The 16,204-nt window shown below is 39.9% G+C and overlaps 1 protein-coding gene across 2 annotated transcripts; it reads left to right on the forward strand.

Annotated features, from left to right (window-relative positions):
• The first annotated feature begins 3,948 nt into the window (after positions 1-3,948).
• LOC142947969 (excitatory amino acid transporter 2-like) lies at positions 3,949-11,932 on the forward strand. Of its 2 annotated transcripts, XM_076089839.1 has the most exons (10): positions 3,951-4,090; positions 5,804-5,956; positions 6,281-6,531; positions 6,925-7,072; positions 7,817-7,943; positions 8,134-8,367; positions 8,458-8,652; positions 9,470-9,604; positions 9,778-10,042; positions 11,811-11,932. In XM_076089839.1, exons 1-10 carry the CDS (start codon positions 3,961-3,963, stop codon positions 11,880-11,882), a joined length of 1,710 nt encoding a protein of 569 aa, XP_075945954.1. In that variant the 5' UTR covers positions 3,951-3,960; the 3' UTR covers positions 11,883-11,932. The 2 variants fall into 2 exon arrangements, with proteins under 2 accessions (XP_075945955.1, XP_075945954.1); XM_076089840.1 differs by lacking the exon at positions 8,134-8,367 and having other exon boundaries at positions 3,949-4,090.
• The last annotated feature ends 4,272 nt before the right edge of the window (positions 11,933-16,204 follow it).

A 16,204-nucleotide genomic window follows, 5' to 3' on the forward strand; every position in this document is an offset into this window, starting at 1 on the left:
ATCAGCGTGACACCATCTACACATGAATCACGTTGGTCATTTGTGCTTTGGAGTTCAGCACTTTGGAGTTTTGTTGAATAGTGGGGATACGTAAATGTATATGTTGGAGTGTGTGTGACTTGAATGTGTGGATCTTATTCTGCCAGAATCTTTAAAGACAGATATTTTGTGGCTTTTCTTCACTTTTAAAATGTATGTTTGTAGAGATTATAACTGAATAAGTATATGTATATACCTATTTGAATCTAAGTATTTGGAAGATTGTGACATAACCATTTACATAAATCTAAAGAGTGACATAATATGTTGTAGCCAGAGCAGCAAACATTAACTCCCATGTGCTGTCTATCAGGATGACCTCAAAGCTCCCAAACGGCAGCATTATGACATTAACCCTTCCATCAGTCATTCCTTTGTCGTTTATTCCCCTCTCATCAAAAGGGCTACTTACAAAGCACTACTGTACTGTCCATATTGTGCCATTAGCAGGCATCATCGTGATCATCTCTAGCAGTTTGGCCTTTCCCTCACTATCCCATGTAGCTGGATGAGTCTGGGAGCATACTCTCCAGGGGGATTACAGTGTCCAGGGAATGGAGGGTCCCTGAGGGATTTGACTCTTAAACTATTGACTCCTCCCTCCACTTCGTATTTTGTATTATTTATTTCTAGGTATGTTGGATGTGTGTGCATGCTCTGTGTGCCCTTGGTGTGTAGCTGGTTGTGGGTGGTGGTGGTGGTGGAGTCAAGGGGTGGGGGCTGATGGGGGTTTGCAGACTTCAGGAAGGGGCAATTCAGGTTGCTGTGGCTGTGACTGGGTCTGTCGTCTGGGCTGGGTTGACTCGCTCCTCTCTGGATGCTTTGGAAGAGCTTGTGGACAGCTGAGAGCTGCTAGCTGTCAGCAGAGCTCTGGTGTTTTCAGCCACAGGCTGCGCCCGGGACATTACCGGCTGACATCTGGGAACTGTTTTGAATGGAGCAGTCGTGATCCTACTAACGATTCCTTGAGCTGATTCACTCTTAAATTCCAAAGGCTGGAGATTTGATCCTGGTCAATGTATGTAGCACTTACCTCAACTCCAACAGAAATTAAGTAAGTACTCGCAATCTCATTTGCAGTTCTTCACAATTAGATTTCACAATCTAATTTTACTTTCTCTCTTTATTGTCTTCTTATTGATTCAATGCAAGCAATTTTACTTTCTGTAAAAGTCAATGGTAAACATGACAAGCTCCTATAATTTGAGTAAGTAAATTAGTATATAAAGTAGAGTACCCGCAAAAAATATACAGCAACCTCTCTTTTGTATCTGAAAGACAAAAAACATTTTTGATTGAATATCACCTGGATTGACACCAGGTGTTGATTAAGGCCATCATTAATTCTTCATGGCTTAGCGGTCCTGTAATGCAATTAATCTGATTTAGCCCTCGGCCAAGATTAGCCGGTTTATGAGATGATCCCATTAGAGAATGAGAAGAAGAAACTGTGTGGATGTGTGTGTGCGAGCGTGTGTGAATGTCCTTTGAACTATGAAGTTCTATTAGACTTTTATGTTCTTAATTTATTTTTATATTCACAGTTTCTAAAAGCAGCATCCCAGTGTAACTCAATGGCTGCTGAAAATTCCTCAGTTTAAGATCTCAGATTTAATCTTCATGGCAGAGAGAATCCATTCTAAACTCGTGGCATATAAATCAAAGCAAAAACGATGTAAGGAGTATTCCCCATCAAGTAAAATAATTCTTTCACATAAGAAAAACACCTACTGATGTGAAATGACAGTTCTCTGCTGTAGTCGATTATTCTTTGCTGTACATTTTCATTTTCATCTATCATTGGGTCACACCAGCCCACTCTCTCATCTGTCCTTCGCTTGATGAGAGAGGCGCTAATGAGAAGATCATGACAGAATAATATCCGTCCTCTGTGACGGCCAACGTCTGCTTTCTCACCATCTTAGTGCTAAAAATAATGAAAGGGAGAGAAACGGGGGAAAATTCAATTAACAGCACTCATCACTCTTATGGAATGGGATTACATGGTAATGCCATTTATTTCTGGGTTTTATTCCTGGGGTTTTACTAATTCATTCAGCTATCACCCAAAGTATGACAAAATGATGGCTACTGTTTGCCTGCTGTTTGCATGTATTTTCTGTATTTCACACTTCACTTTGAAATTAATAAGAGGAGACAGGACTGGTCCATCTGTGTGCCTGGAAGCTGACCAGGTGGTCTTCATATAGCCAAGCTTAGAAAGCTGCAATACACAAAGCTGAGGGAGGTGTGTGTGTGTGTGTGTGTGTGTGTGTGTGTGTGTGTGTGTGTGTGTGTTTCCGTGTGGAATTATTAGTGACAACTTGCACAACAACAATAACACTATAAAGAGCCTCTGGTTGCGAGGAAGTTTTCCAAACGCCTATTGAGTTGAGCTCGATGTCTTGTCTTTGATCAAATTAAAAAGCTTAAAAAAACCAACTTGACAGCCACATATTTAATATATATGAAGTGTTCTGACTCAGTGGACATGGGGGCAGTTTACGAGGACAAAAAAAAAAAAACATTTCACCATTGAGGCTTCCATTAGTGAGTTCTATGCCACGAACCCCAGGGGTGAGGTGAAAGGTCAGAGTCGCACTATTTGCTTTTCTTTGTAATTCATCACAGTAGACATTTGCATGGGCTTATTGGAGATGAATAGGAACAGAGACACTTTTCTACTATCTCATCGACAAAAAGGATGTCAAACCGTGCAACACAATTCGATATATTATTCCTGCGACTTGTTGAGGGGACGATGAATATAAAGCTCTTACTGAGTTACTGAACACCTGCCTAACTGGCATGTGACACACACACAGCTGGCTCTCTTCTTGCTAACAAACACGTTCACGCCTCGCCGGGACCGCAGGAAGCTGCACTGTGCTGCCTGTAATGAGAAATCACTTTTCATTCAACTAATTACACTGCGTGACTGAGCCCCCTCTTCCTACTATTGTATTTGAGATCCTATGTGCTTCTAAATTTACTGTCACACATTCATAACTGAGACAGTGAATGTATAAGTGAGTGAATAAGTCTTAACAGGCAATATGTTTGCTCCTCCTCTCTGGAATTCATCAAACCTTTGTACTGTCAAGTGGGCATCTGTTTCACTTCTTCATCGCTGTCTTAAACGGATGTCTAGATACACTCACTCGGGGGTATTTGTCTCAGGTTTTCTACACTGAACCACAGTATTTAATTTAAAAAACGACGATGATGATGACATGCATTATTTTAAGTTGTAAAGTCCCCGTAATTTAACTGGGTTTGAAACTTGTACTCAGGATGCAAACATCTTTTTGTTCTGTGTAAGTGCATATAACAGTACTTTTTCAGAATGATAAAAAAAATATCCTGGAAATTATTTCAGTCAGTCAAATTGCATAATGTACTTATGCCTTCAAAGTCTTACAAAAGCCCAGACAATTTTTAACTTGTCACAAAGCAGAACTTCTTTATATAACTCTTTTTAATGAACTTCAGATGCTCTGTGTCTGAAGTATTGCCCCTAAAGGAATGCAATTTTGCAAGCAGCAGCTTGTAGTCAGCTTCCATCTGTTGGAGGCGATACCAATCATGGACAGTGTTGGAGTGACAGATTGGCAACACACTTGAATGCTTAACGGTTTTTTACCATGCAGTGTTGTCTTTTTAACAATATCAGAGATATATTTTCAGAGACATCATGCACACCCAAAATGATCTGATTTACTGTATTACGGTGGTGTATTTTATTGTAGAGTCCACTTAATGTCTTGTTTTTTCTCTCACACATGACCGAACATAACCACGTGATATGTACTGATCAATAATGCTGTTTAGCCAATAGTGTGTTTTTGAAGGGGTTCAGCTTGATGCATTTTGTTCATAACAGTTTCATTTGTTCTTTGTCTCTATCACAGTGCCAACAGTATGCCTAAACAAGTTGAGGTGAGGATGCACGAGAGTCACCTGGAGCCCATTGAGGCCAGGCCTCAGTCCAAATGTGCCAAAATCTGCTCCAAGCTGTGCACGAACCTTCTGCTCACACTCACCGTCCTCGGTAAGTCACCTCGTCGTCGGCGCATCAGTGTTCTGTTAACTCAGAGCTCGGTTATGCAGCTTGCTCGTAATATGAGGAGGAGATGCCATCTGTGCTTGCTCAGTGTACCAGACAGTAAGATGACTGGGTGCCCTGACCTTCCACAGCTTCGTGCAACCTGTTGCTATCAAACGCTCTCTGCAGCACTGGACATCCAGACAACAGCCTCTGGTGGTGCATGAACATATTGGGATAATAGCATTGACTCACTGTGCCATAGGGGTATTTTAATGAAAAGGGGCACAAAAGTACTCTTGCAATTTCTGGTTATAAGCATTGAATCGGATTTGGGTTTGACCTGCCCATATTGTTTATAGTTTGCTGTGTCTGACAGCCATGTGGTCCCTCACAATCTTATACTGTATATCATTGAGAAGCATAGGTCATGAACCTGTTAAAACTGTATAAATGCATATATATGTATACCTTATATTTCATTTAGCTGTGTGTGTGTGCCTGTCTATCTGTATCCTGCTTGCATGGATGTGTGTTTATGTGAGCATGTGTAATGTGAACATCTCACCCCACTTGGCAGGACTCTCGCAAAGCAAGTGAGCCAGCATGATCATTGATCATCTGTCACTTGGCACATAAGAGCCTGAATGGGAACTTGCAAATGAGCCAAAGAGAAGGCAGGAAATCAAGTGCCATCCAAAACCCTTGGGTGTGCAGAATCCACAGGATGCTGCTAGACTGGAGGATAGATTGAAGCACAGAGGACAGCTTACAATAATAAAAAAAAGCTGCAGGGCTTTTGATTCCAGTGTGGGTTATTAAACAATGTCTCGGGCCTGTGTGATCTTTGGCAGTGGTGTGGCAGTAGAGGAAGTGCAGCTCCGAGGGGGCATGCTGGATTGTGTGGCGTGAGATGGACAGAAACAGAGGCCAACTACCGGGCCTGGTAGGCCGGGCTACAGGGGGCTTAGAGCACACAGAGGTCATCTTTACCCTCCGGGGCAGAAACACTGTGTGTTGGAAGAAGCATAGGTCAAGCGTCAACAGTGGCTTTGTTAGGGAGGGGCTGATGTTTGCAATGACACTGTTTTCATGCTCTAGAGAGAGAATGCAGGCCAGACGTCAGGTTAGGTAGCAAAGAACCCACTGGATGGCAGAAATATGCCAGTGAGGAATTGGCTCAACTACTTCCTTTCCCCACTTTTGATAAATCCTTGTATTAGTCTCTTTTACTTGCCCTGCCAGAAAGGGAAAAAGATCTTCGAAAACATTTGGGGTTTGCTGAGATTATAGATGCTTCACCGGGGAATCTGACATGCTGCCTCCTCCCAACTGCTTCAAAAAGATCAGATCTTAATCCTCCATGAGCTTTACTCTCTCTCAGCAGGTTTTCGGTTTTATCTTCTCAACCCACTGTCCTCTTTAAGCATGTAGCAGACAGCCTATTGTACAGCTTCTGACAACTAAATTGAGTTATTACGTCTTCTTTATGGGGTTAATCATAGCTCATTTGTTATTTCATAGATTATATCTAAACTTTTCCCATTAACACATAATACACCCATGAGAAATTACTTTTTTTTTTTTTTTATTAAAATGGAGTATCTGTATTTTATTCTGTCTGACTTGTCAATATCTGACTTCATTTTCGATTCTCTTCTATTTTGCTGTTATACACTCTTGCAGTTCCACTCACTCACACTCTTCCTTGCACTTCAGGTGTGATCTTGGGAGCTGTATCAGGGATGTTGCTTCGTGTCGCCTCCCCGATCCACCCGGATATTGTCATGGTGATTTCTTTTCCCGGAGACATCCTGATGAGGATGCTGAAGATGTTGATCCTGCCACTCATCATCTCCAGTTTAATCACAGGTTCAGTGTGACTGATCTCTTATGGCAAATACATATATTAATACAATAATATTGGATATTTGAGACTTAATCTTCATCTACACATTCCACTGCTGTAATACAAAAAAAAAACATGTTATGACTGTGATCCTGATTCTGAAATCCTAATTGACAGTAATTGTAACACATCATGCCATCCATCATACACGTGATCAAATACTATCACGCAAGGCCATAATAGTCTTTGCATCCAGGCTTCATAGCCTACAGTATTAAGTCAACATTTCCATTCAATCATTTAAAGTAACTACCAAGTAAACACAATCTTGCTTGTTTTGGATGCAGGTCTGGCTGGTTTGGATGCCAAATCCAGCGGTCGCCTGGGAACCAGAGCTATGGTCTACTACATGAGCACAACTGTTATTGCTGCTGTACTGGGAGTCATCCTGGTGTTAGTCATCCACCCTGGCAACCCCAAACTGAAGGAGAATCTGGGCGAAGGCGAGAAAAACGATGAAGTGTCCAGTTTGGATGCCTTCTTCGATCTGATCAGGAACCTGTTCCCAGAGAACTTGGTGCAGGCTTGTTTCCAACAGGTAATTGACGATGACACGATTTAATGATGAAGTTTGACAGTCGGTGCAGGTGCTAGATGTTTAGACAGTCTATGATATATGAAAGTCACTGTTGTGTCATGGATGATTGGCATCACTTATTATGGAGTATCATTTGTCCCCCAAAATCAAGTTAGAGAGACTTACAAGTTTGTATGTCTGGAAATAGGTATACACAAAGAGTGTCCATAGACTGTCTTTATATAGCTGGGGGATTATTAACAGATCAATCAAAATGCACCTTGGATTGTAAGGACACACCATAGAAGAAGCAGAACATGATTATTAAAAGTTGAGTGGCCTTGTGTCGTATATCACATATCTGATTCCAGCATTGTTTATCAAACTTATCAATCTTTTCCTCCTTTAACTCAGATCCAAACCGTCACGAAGAAGGTAGAGGTGATTATTGCGGAGGATGTCAATGCAACGTCTGTTGAAGGCCTGGTGGCTAACATGACCAAGGAGCCTCAGTTCATCGTCCAAAAAACCCTTCAGTTCAAAAGTGGCATGAATGTTCTGGGTATGTAAAAATGCTTACAGTATGTGTACTATTACTACTAAACAAAACAAACACGAGTCAACAACGATGAATCTGTGAGGCTGTATTTAGGCACTCTGCGCTTTGAGCTTAACACTGATATCAGCATGCTGACATGTCAAGAATGACAATGCTAACATGCTGATGTTTAGCAGGTAGAATATTTTTGCATGTTCACCATCTTTGTTTAGCATGTTAGCTTGCTAACATTTGCAAATTAGCGCTAAACATAAGCTAATGCCGATCAGCATGTAAATAGTTTTGCAGATATTTGGCAATGTATACAACACATTGATTTATTTTCAAATGTCATGGCAATACATCCAATAGCTGTTAAAACATTTCACTCAAAACCACATGTGTGAACGTTATGGGACAAGTCAAGGGGTCACCAAAGTCATTAGGATTCCTTCTTGGGGCACAATGAGTATCTCTACCAAATGTCATTGGAAATTCATCTAATAGTTGTTGAGAATTTTCAGTCTGGGCCAAAATGGTGAACTGACCAACCGACCGAATGTTACCCATAGGGCCATGCTGCTAGCTTCGCTAAAAATCATAGCAATATTCACAGTTTTACATTTACAGAATTTCGCAGTTGCAAATATCTGGACAAACCAAATTTGTTAGGCCGTTTATGGAAAACTTCTCATCTTCTAATAATAATCTCCTCATCCGTCCACACTGGTATTTAAAGTTTGATACATTTATGATTTTCTGTCACAGGTATGATTGGTTTCTTTATTGCATTTGGCATCTGCATGGGCAAGATGGGCGAGAGGGCCAGACTCATGCTTGAATTCTTCAACATCCTCAATGAGATTGTGATGAAACTTGTCCTCTGTATCATGTGGTTAGTATCACTTAAGAATCTCATTGACTCATTTTGAAGTTATTTTGAGCCAGAAATAACAGTTAATGCCAAGTTATTTCTCAAGTCATTACATTTTATAAGATTATAGCTATGTGAAACAGGAAAAAATGGTGTCCTGACAAATATTTTGTTGTTTTAAAGTAATAACTAACGCTTTTCTTTTTGTCAGGTACTCTCCCTTTGGTATTGCATGTCTTATCTGTGGTAAGATCATCTCCATCAAGGACCTGGAGGTGGTGGCCAGGCAGCTGGGAATGTACATGGTGACTGTGATTGTTGGCCTCATAATCCACGGAGCAATCTTCCTTCCCAGCATCTACTTTGTTATTGTCCGGAAAAACCCCTTCACCTTCTTCATCGGAATCTTCCAGGCCTGGATCACTGCCCTGGGGACTGCCTCCAGGTTAGCATCAGAATGAATGGATAGTTGTTTATTGATATTTCTACAGTTGATACAAAGCATAACCTACCTTCATCTGCTTTTTCCCTCCAGTGCTGGTACACTGCCTGTCACCTTCCGTTGTCTGGAGGATAACTTAGGTATTGACAAAAGAGTCACTCGTTTTGTCCTCCCGGTCGGTGCCACCATCAACATGGATGGAACTGCTCTGTATGAGGCGGTTGCAGCCATCTTCATTGCCCAAATGAACGGCATCTACCTTGACCCTGGTCAGATTATCACTGTCAGGTCAGCAGACACTTATGATTTGTTTATCCTTGAGCTTGAAACATCATATTTTATCAGTTGATGTAATTTGCACTGTATAAGTCTATGTTTTAAATGTCAGCATCAATGTTGCAAAATGAGGAAATCTTCCATTATATTCATCATATACAATCCCCAAATGGAAATAAATGGACTTAAATGTGCTTTTCATAACCATAACAATAATAACTGTAATTCCCATTCTTTAAAGAGGGTTTAAATGAAGCCCTGAGGATACAGTTTACCGAACACATTTCGCTCTTAATAAATGAGGAAAAACACAGCAGCAGTGTAGGGGCCTTTAACAGTGAACAGAAAAGCCTCTGTGGCTCAAAGCAGCAACTTTAGAGAAGAAAGTTACAGTTTAGAAAATAAACCACGAGAAGGAAGTGACGGCATGTGCCAGTACCGTGTCTCATGCTACGCAGGAAGACAAACACCAATCTGTAACATTTTTTTCCAAATGCTCTTCTGGTAATAGAGTGAGTTAAGGATGGACGACCTTCAGCTTGGCATTCATATGGCATAATAATCCATGAAACTCTTGAATTAAACGTCCCATCTCTCGCATTTAAAACTCTCATCATGTGTGATGGAGGACCTACTCTGGTGCTCTTCAGCTGCTGCTCTTATATACAAGTATACCATCGAGAATGAATGTCTTCACGTGTAGCTGTGTTCACGTCTGTTGGTTTTTGAGGAGTTGTGGCAGGGTGTGGGGTCGGTTGCGGAGATTGTGGTTAGGTGTGATGGGTTTGGAAAATGTGACTGACTGCTGCTTTGCTGTGATTTCATCCAGTATGACAGCCACCCTGGCCAGTATTGGAGCTGCCAGTATTCCAAGTGCCGGCCTGGTGACTATGCTCTTGATCCTGACCGCTGTAGGCCTGCCAACCCAAGACATCAGTCTGCTGGTGGCTGTTGACTGGCTGCTGTGAGTTTGACAAGACAAAAACATATTTTGTGGTTACATATTGATTCTTCCCTTTGCTTCTACATAAGGTTTTGTTTTTTTCAGGCATCTGGGAATCCCTGCTAGTACTGTATATTCCTCATTTGATAAAGTGTAGAAAAACATATTTTTATACTGCTTTCTCTTGTCCTCAGCGATCGATTCAGGACCTCAGTGAACGTGGTGGGTGACTCCTACGGTGCAGGCATCGTGTACCACTTGTCCAAGGCTGAGCTTGACGAGCTGGACGCGCACACGGCCAAATCCGATGACATTGAAATGATGTCGAAGAACCAGTCTTATTACGACGACATGAAGAACCACCACGAAAACAATTCCAACCAGTGCGTCTTAACCTCTACCGCTGTCGCTACCTCTAGTGCCACTGCTAACAATTCTGTCGTAGTAGATGAATGCAAGGTACAATTAATGCTTCCAGACATAGAGACTTGTATTTAACCCTTTCTGTTGTCGCATGCTCACCCTGCATGTTTGTTTGACTCTGTTTTGTTCATTGCATCTCTGTACATAATAATCTTAATACACCCACTGTTCTTTTAAGACAGAAGTGTAGCACGAGAACAACAGACGCAGGTGGACGTATGTATTTCATTTTTCTTGAATAGCAGCTTCTGTGTTAAATGAACATACAAAAATTGAAAGCGCTCAAGCCAAAAAGTTTTCAACATTACACAAACTTTAAAATGTTTCGAGTTCAGTGCATGGAGATGGAGGATACATCAGCTCCTGCTCTGTACTTAGCCTTATCAGATGGCTGTAACCTGTTGGGGATTGGCTCTAACTCAAAAGGCAGATGCAGATAGTCCCCATCATGACCCTGAGGAATTATTTAGCAGCCCCCCCATCGATCAAAAGTTCACACTGTGATGATTTTAGTTCTCAATTTCCTTTTGTTCAGCTTAATATCTAATGTGGTTCATTCCGCGTTATCTTAAAATAGGGGTATTTTAACTGTTAAACAGGCTTATTTCCAAAGGTTCACCCTTGCTTGTATACGTGTTACAGCTAATTAGTAGTTCATATATTCCCTATATATACACTTCAACCACACTGTCAGTGAGTCATTCCCAGTTGTTTTTTTTTACATTTTGACACCAGCTATTTCTGTCCATTGTGAGAACTTCGTTGTGAAATATAAAGCTGTGAAGAAGTTCCTGTAACGTGGAACATAATGCACTTAGAATCCCATCTTTGAATGTGTTCCAGGCTTTTGGAATAATATATGGGAGTTCAGAGTGCTTGTTCCCTTGTACACACACACACACACACACACACACACGCACACATGGTGGAAAAGGTCCACTGATGAGCCTATTCATTTATTAAAGGATGAAAGGTGTTGCCTAGCAACACTGGCAACCTGTGACACAAGTGATCCGTCCATAGTAATTTATGAAAATACATTTACATATACATGTGACACAATGGCTTGCTATTTCAAGTAACCACCATGACATATATTTCTGTTTTCTGGTCTGTTTTGCATGTAAATAGTACGACTCACATTTCTAACCCTCTTCTCAAAGATGCTTGCAAAATAGCTAAAACCTAACAACGCATTAATCATGTAGTGTTTGTACCTTGTTTTCAAAGTGATCTGTCTATTTTGCATTCGTTCATTTTTATTTTTTTCATTGCCTGTTGAGTTTCATAAATATGTCATCCGTTCCCAGTTCCATAGGAAAGCTCCACTCTTAGGGCTACAATAAGCATGATCATCAGTGGTAGTACAGGATTTCCAGTATTCTTCCATAGTTTTTGTATATTGCAAAATAGCTATGATACCTAAGAGGCAGTGTTTTAATGCCAAAGTACCATAACTACAGCACCCAAAATTACAGAAATGAATGTCCTAAATGGTATTCTGGCTTTACAGTTATACAATATTTACAGTCACGTGTGTTATCTCAAATGATAACCTCGACATATGACACCTAAAAACTAGGACATAGCAGCACTGATTGGTAAGTTTGCTTTTTTGATGGCATAGCAAGCAATAAGCAATGGTCAACCATGCTTTATGAGCTTCTTAAGCCTGATTGACCAACTAGATTGCTTGGCTGAAACTTAAGTGGGAGCACTGAATCAGTAATGCAGATCCAAAGTTTTATTACAAATGAACTGTGTTTTTTTTGTCTGTGTCTTTCTCCCTGCTAACTGCCTACAGGTAACCTCAGCCACTAACGGCTCTGCTGCGGAGTGCACGCTTGTTGAGGAGGGACCATGGAAACATGAATAATGGCAGCACAGAGATCCCCTGCTGCTGGGCTCCACAAGCTTTCCTATTTGGTGATAAAAAAAGAGTGAATGAAAACAAAATCACACGACAAGAACTACTAATTGTTTTTTTTATGTAGTTTTCTTTTTTTATTAGTCCCTTTACAAGTTTTTGTAACTGTCTATCTGACTGATTTATAATACTAATTCACTTAATTCACGTGAAATGATAACAGAGGTATACTTTACCTGTTAGAGCACAATTATGACCGTATAGCAGATACTTGCACAACATACTTCAAGGCTTGGGGAGGAAAGGAAGAGAAAAACAAGTTAGATAAGCTACACCTAGCAATATATCCTGGTTCTACATTTATGTGAGACGCTATTAAGATGAGAGAAGAAGTTGGAGCATTAATCATGACAACCAACGTAATGTTTGGACTGAACTTTCTTGAATTTCAGCCCTGTCAGTACCATCACAAATGTGTGCATAAGGCCACTGATTTTCCTTATCAGCTCAGTCTCTCATCGAAAAACATCACTTTTGATTCTCAAACTGTCAGAGACTTTAAACTGCATCTGACTGCATTTGCCCAATATTTCCCGCTATCCCTGAGGTCCAGCAAACTGATGAAAGGGTAGGAGGCAAGGAGAACAGTTAAGAACAGGATAACCACACTGAGCCTCATAACCTACAAGCACAGTCACAGGAATTATAAAGCACAAATCATACCATGGACGCCCTTTTTTTGTATCCCCCTTTTGTTTTCCTTTGTTTTCTGCTGTAAAGGAAAGGGACTTATTTGTCCTCATGTAACATGTTGAATGAGATATAATTCTGGTTTGTGTGTGTGTGTGTGTGTGTGTGCGTGTGTGTGTGTGATAGAGAGAGAGAGAGAGAGAGAGAGAGAGAGCTAGAGTTAAGAACATGACCAAGTTAAGTATAGGGACCAAACAGGCAGAAAATCAATCAATTTACAGAGGCCTTTGAACTGACGTCACTCACAACACATGATTCCGTTTTCTAACATTTATGTCCATTAATAACTGGCTGGCAAAGCAGTTGATATTACCACAGTTCCTGTTGAGGCCTCAAAGCTAAGAAAATCACTGCCCTAAATATGAAACTTATCGCTTTCTCCCCCCCCCCCAAAAAAAATTATTTGTGATGCCAATGAAATTAAAAGAAGATTAGTCGCCAAAGGGATTGTTGTAAAAACAAACAAATAATAAATAATTGACATAGCTGAATAACTTGTAGCACAGAAAGAGATAATAAACAGCACAAACAGAATGATAGAGCACAAATAAAGCCAATGAGGATTGTTTTCAGTCAGTGGCTTAGTCAAAGTCATGCACATTATAGTTTTATGTCAACACTGATTGTATTCCAAGTTTAAATTTTAGATTTTAAAAACACAATAAAGGACAGCGGAAGATACTCAGGCTTGTATGTTTATTCTTTTACAGGGAAAACAAAAATGTTTACTTTCTCATTGTAGAGCTTCAAATAAAATGACCTCTTAGCGGCACAACTTTTCCAAGCATTGACCTTAAAAATGGTGACAATTTACTGCAAATGTCTTTGTGATAATATGCTGGGATGGAGCGTCTCCTAGCACATACAGGAAGCACACACGTGTATTTCAGACAACATTCCAGCGATTGAATGATCCTCAACCTGCATACTCTCTGAAAGCACAGACACGGTTATTATTGAAGGAGAACACAAGGTGAACCACCAGAACATTAAAAAAAACAAAAACAAAGGAAGAAGTAGTGCAAGGTTTGGCTGACAGATGGATTCATGGCTTGCACAAACAGAGACTGATATAACACTTTCCGGGAGGCTTGCCAGCTTCTTGTTTAGACGGTCCTAAAAAAAGGTAAACAACAATATATTTTAGCCACCAGAGCTCAAGACTGTTTCTACAAACCCTTAGATGCTGCAGCTGTGTGTCCATATGGGTTCGAAGATGTTTTTTGGACAATAGACACTTCACATGCATTATGCCAGAATGTTGCCACAACTATCAGGTAATATATTCCTCTCATAGACCAAATGGCTTAAAAAGACTTGCAAACACAAAAAAACAAAGCTGGACTACTGGCTGTTAATCTTTTTTTAGCCTGCGTGAGTGAGAGGTGAGATTTCTGCGATGTGGCTGTGGTTTAGATTTCTTTATCAGTATTATGTCCTTTTCTCCTGTTTTGTTTCTTTTCATTTGTGCTTAATGACAACCTTGCCTTGAAGATGTTCGCTTCAAACAAATCCCAACAACGAATGCCAATAGGAGTAACACTAAAACGAACTTAACAAAACACTTAGCACAGCACTATGTCCTTTAGTTCCTGAAACACACTCTCAGAAGATGTCTTTCAACTTTGCTTTTTTTGAAGCTCGGTTAACAAGCGTGCTTCGATGCAACAAAGGTGTTCTGCCGTACACACTGCACAGACTTACGCACACCATACACACAAAAACAAGTATGCACAAACAGACACACATTCACCTTTGATTTTAAATGCACACATATAAACACACTTGCAAACACTCTTAAACCTGGAAGGTCACTACATTTCTAATTGTAAGCTGCTGAGCACAGCACTGACACCCTATCAGGCCCTCTGAGTCTGATCTTTCAATCTTGTGATCTTCAGGAAAAGAAAAGAAAATCTCTCCAGTAAGGAGACAACACAGACCATAGTGTCATCGATGGGGATTGAGTATTGGACCACTATTATGTTCAAACTCACTGTTTTAGAAGCATGAATAAAATAAAATGATAATTATTTTTTGCACCACTATCTTAAAAAGCATGATATTTTGAAGTGCCTCCTTGCACTTTGTGTATATATTGTAGGTAACAGATGTTTTTTGTTTGTTTTGTTCCTTTTGTTTTCTTTTGGGGAGGCGTTGAAATGGTATATAGGAACATAGTTTCATTGCTGTGACATTTTAATGTAATCCTTTAAAAAAATATATATCATCTATGTCCTGAGTAAAATTATATTAGACAAAATGTATAGAGAGGAAATTGTGTAATAATGCTTGTTTTTCTGTTCTCTAATAGCTGTTAACTAGATGTTTTACTTACCTGTCACACACCAATATATAAATATCTTTTTTTTTTTTAATCTAATGTAAGAGTTTTGAATGTTTGTTCATGAAGATATAAGCAGTGTGCATTCATTTTCATTGTACATAAATAAATATATAATTGTTCTGTTCAGTGGCGAAGCAGACTTTTCTGGAAATTGCAGTGTTCCTGAAGCAAATTGCTGTTTGAGAAAGAAACAGAGTGAGAAAGAGAGGGACAGAAAGAGAGCGAGGGGAAGTTTTTTGGTTTGAAAAAAGGGGGCCAACATGAGATATATTTCGGTGGGAATTACTGTAATAAAGGTTGCTGAAAAGAGAGACAAATAAAGGAAAAGGTCACATTTGCCCTGTATGTAGGATACAGTGAGGACAAAAAACACAGCCTAGTTGTTGATTTAAGTGAAAGAACAAACAACATTTGATGCGTTCAGATGCCTGTTACAGTATAGAGCAACATTCCTCAGGTGACTCATCTGAACCATTTTGTCTTTTGAAGGAAGAAAACTGGCTTTAGTCTCAGACATCTTTGTTTACCTGGTGCATGTGCATTTAAAGCTGCAAGACAAGGATATATCTAGATCGCACCTTGTCTAAACGCCCCATCTTCACAAACATTATGCCATCAACGTTATGGAGGTTTATAGAAATCCCACTTGGTAAACTGCCTTTACTCCACTTGCCTTTTTGTTGCTTTCTACACAGAAACTATATGCACTAACAAACACCTGGAACTGGAGCTGAGTTAAATAGCACTGGATGAAATGGGATTTGATTGATACAGTATTTCAAACAAAGAGCTAGCATATCTTCAAACTTGTCCTTTTCTACTGAAATGTGTCTTTTTGAAGAAACTCCTAAACAGAGCTGAAAACCTGTCATACTCCTGCCAACAACTTGCTTTCCTGATCTTACTTTTCTAGGCCTTTCCTCTTTGTAAAGCTGTTGTAATTTTGATGTAAAGGCAGAGCGTATGTGTGGGGGAGTTACACTACTGAGACAAAAAAAAGACAAAAATATTCTTTCCTCGGTCTATGGTATACATAAAAAACTGTTTCTACATATCAATAAGTGTTGTACCTTTGGTGTACATATACAAATATAACTAATAAATGTTGATTCATAACTAAATGTTGGTATTTTGGTTGTGTGATTCTTTTTTTTACATCATGTCACATAACTGTCACACACACACACACATATATACAATTTTCATGTCTGTTTCTGTCATTCAGTTGGTGTCA

Source organism: Anarhichas minor, unplaced genomic scaffold (genome assembly GCF_050575085.1).
Source record: "Anarhichas minor isolate MPS153535 unplaced genomic scaffold, ASM5057508v1 ptg000011l, whole genome shotgun sequence".
NCBI classification, from domain to species: Eukaryota; Metazoa; Chordata; class Actinopteri; order Perciformes; family Anarhichadidae; genus Anarhichas; species Anarhichas minor.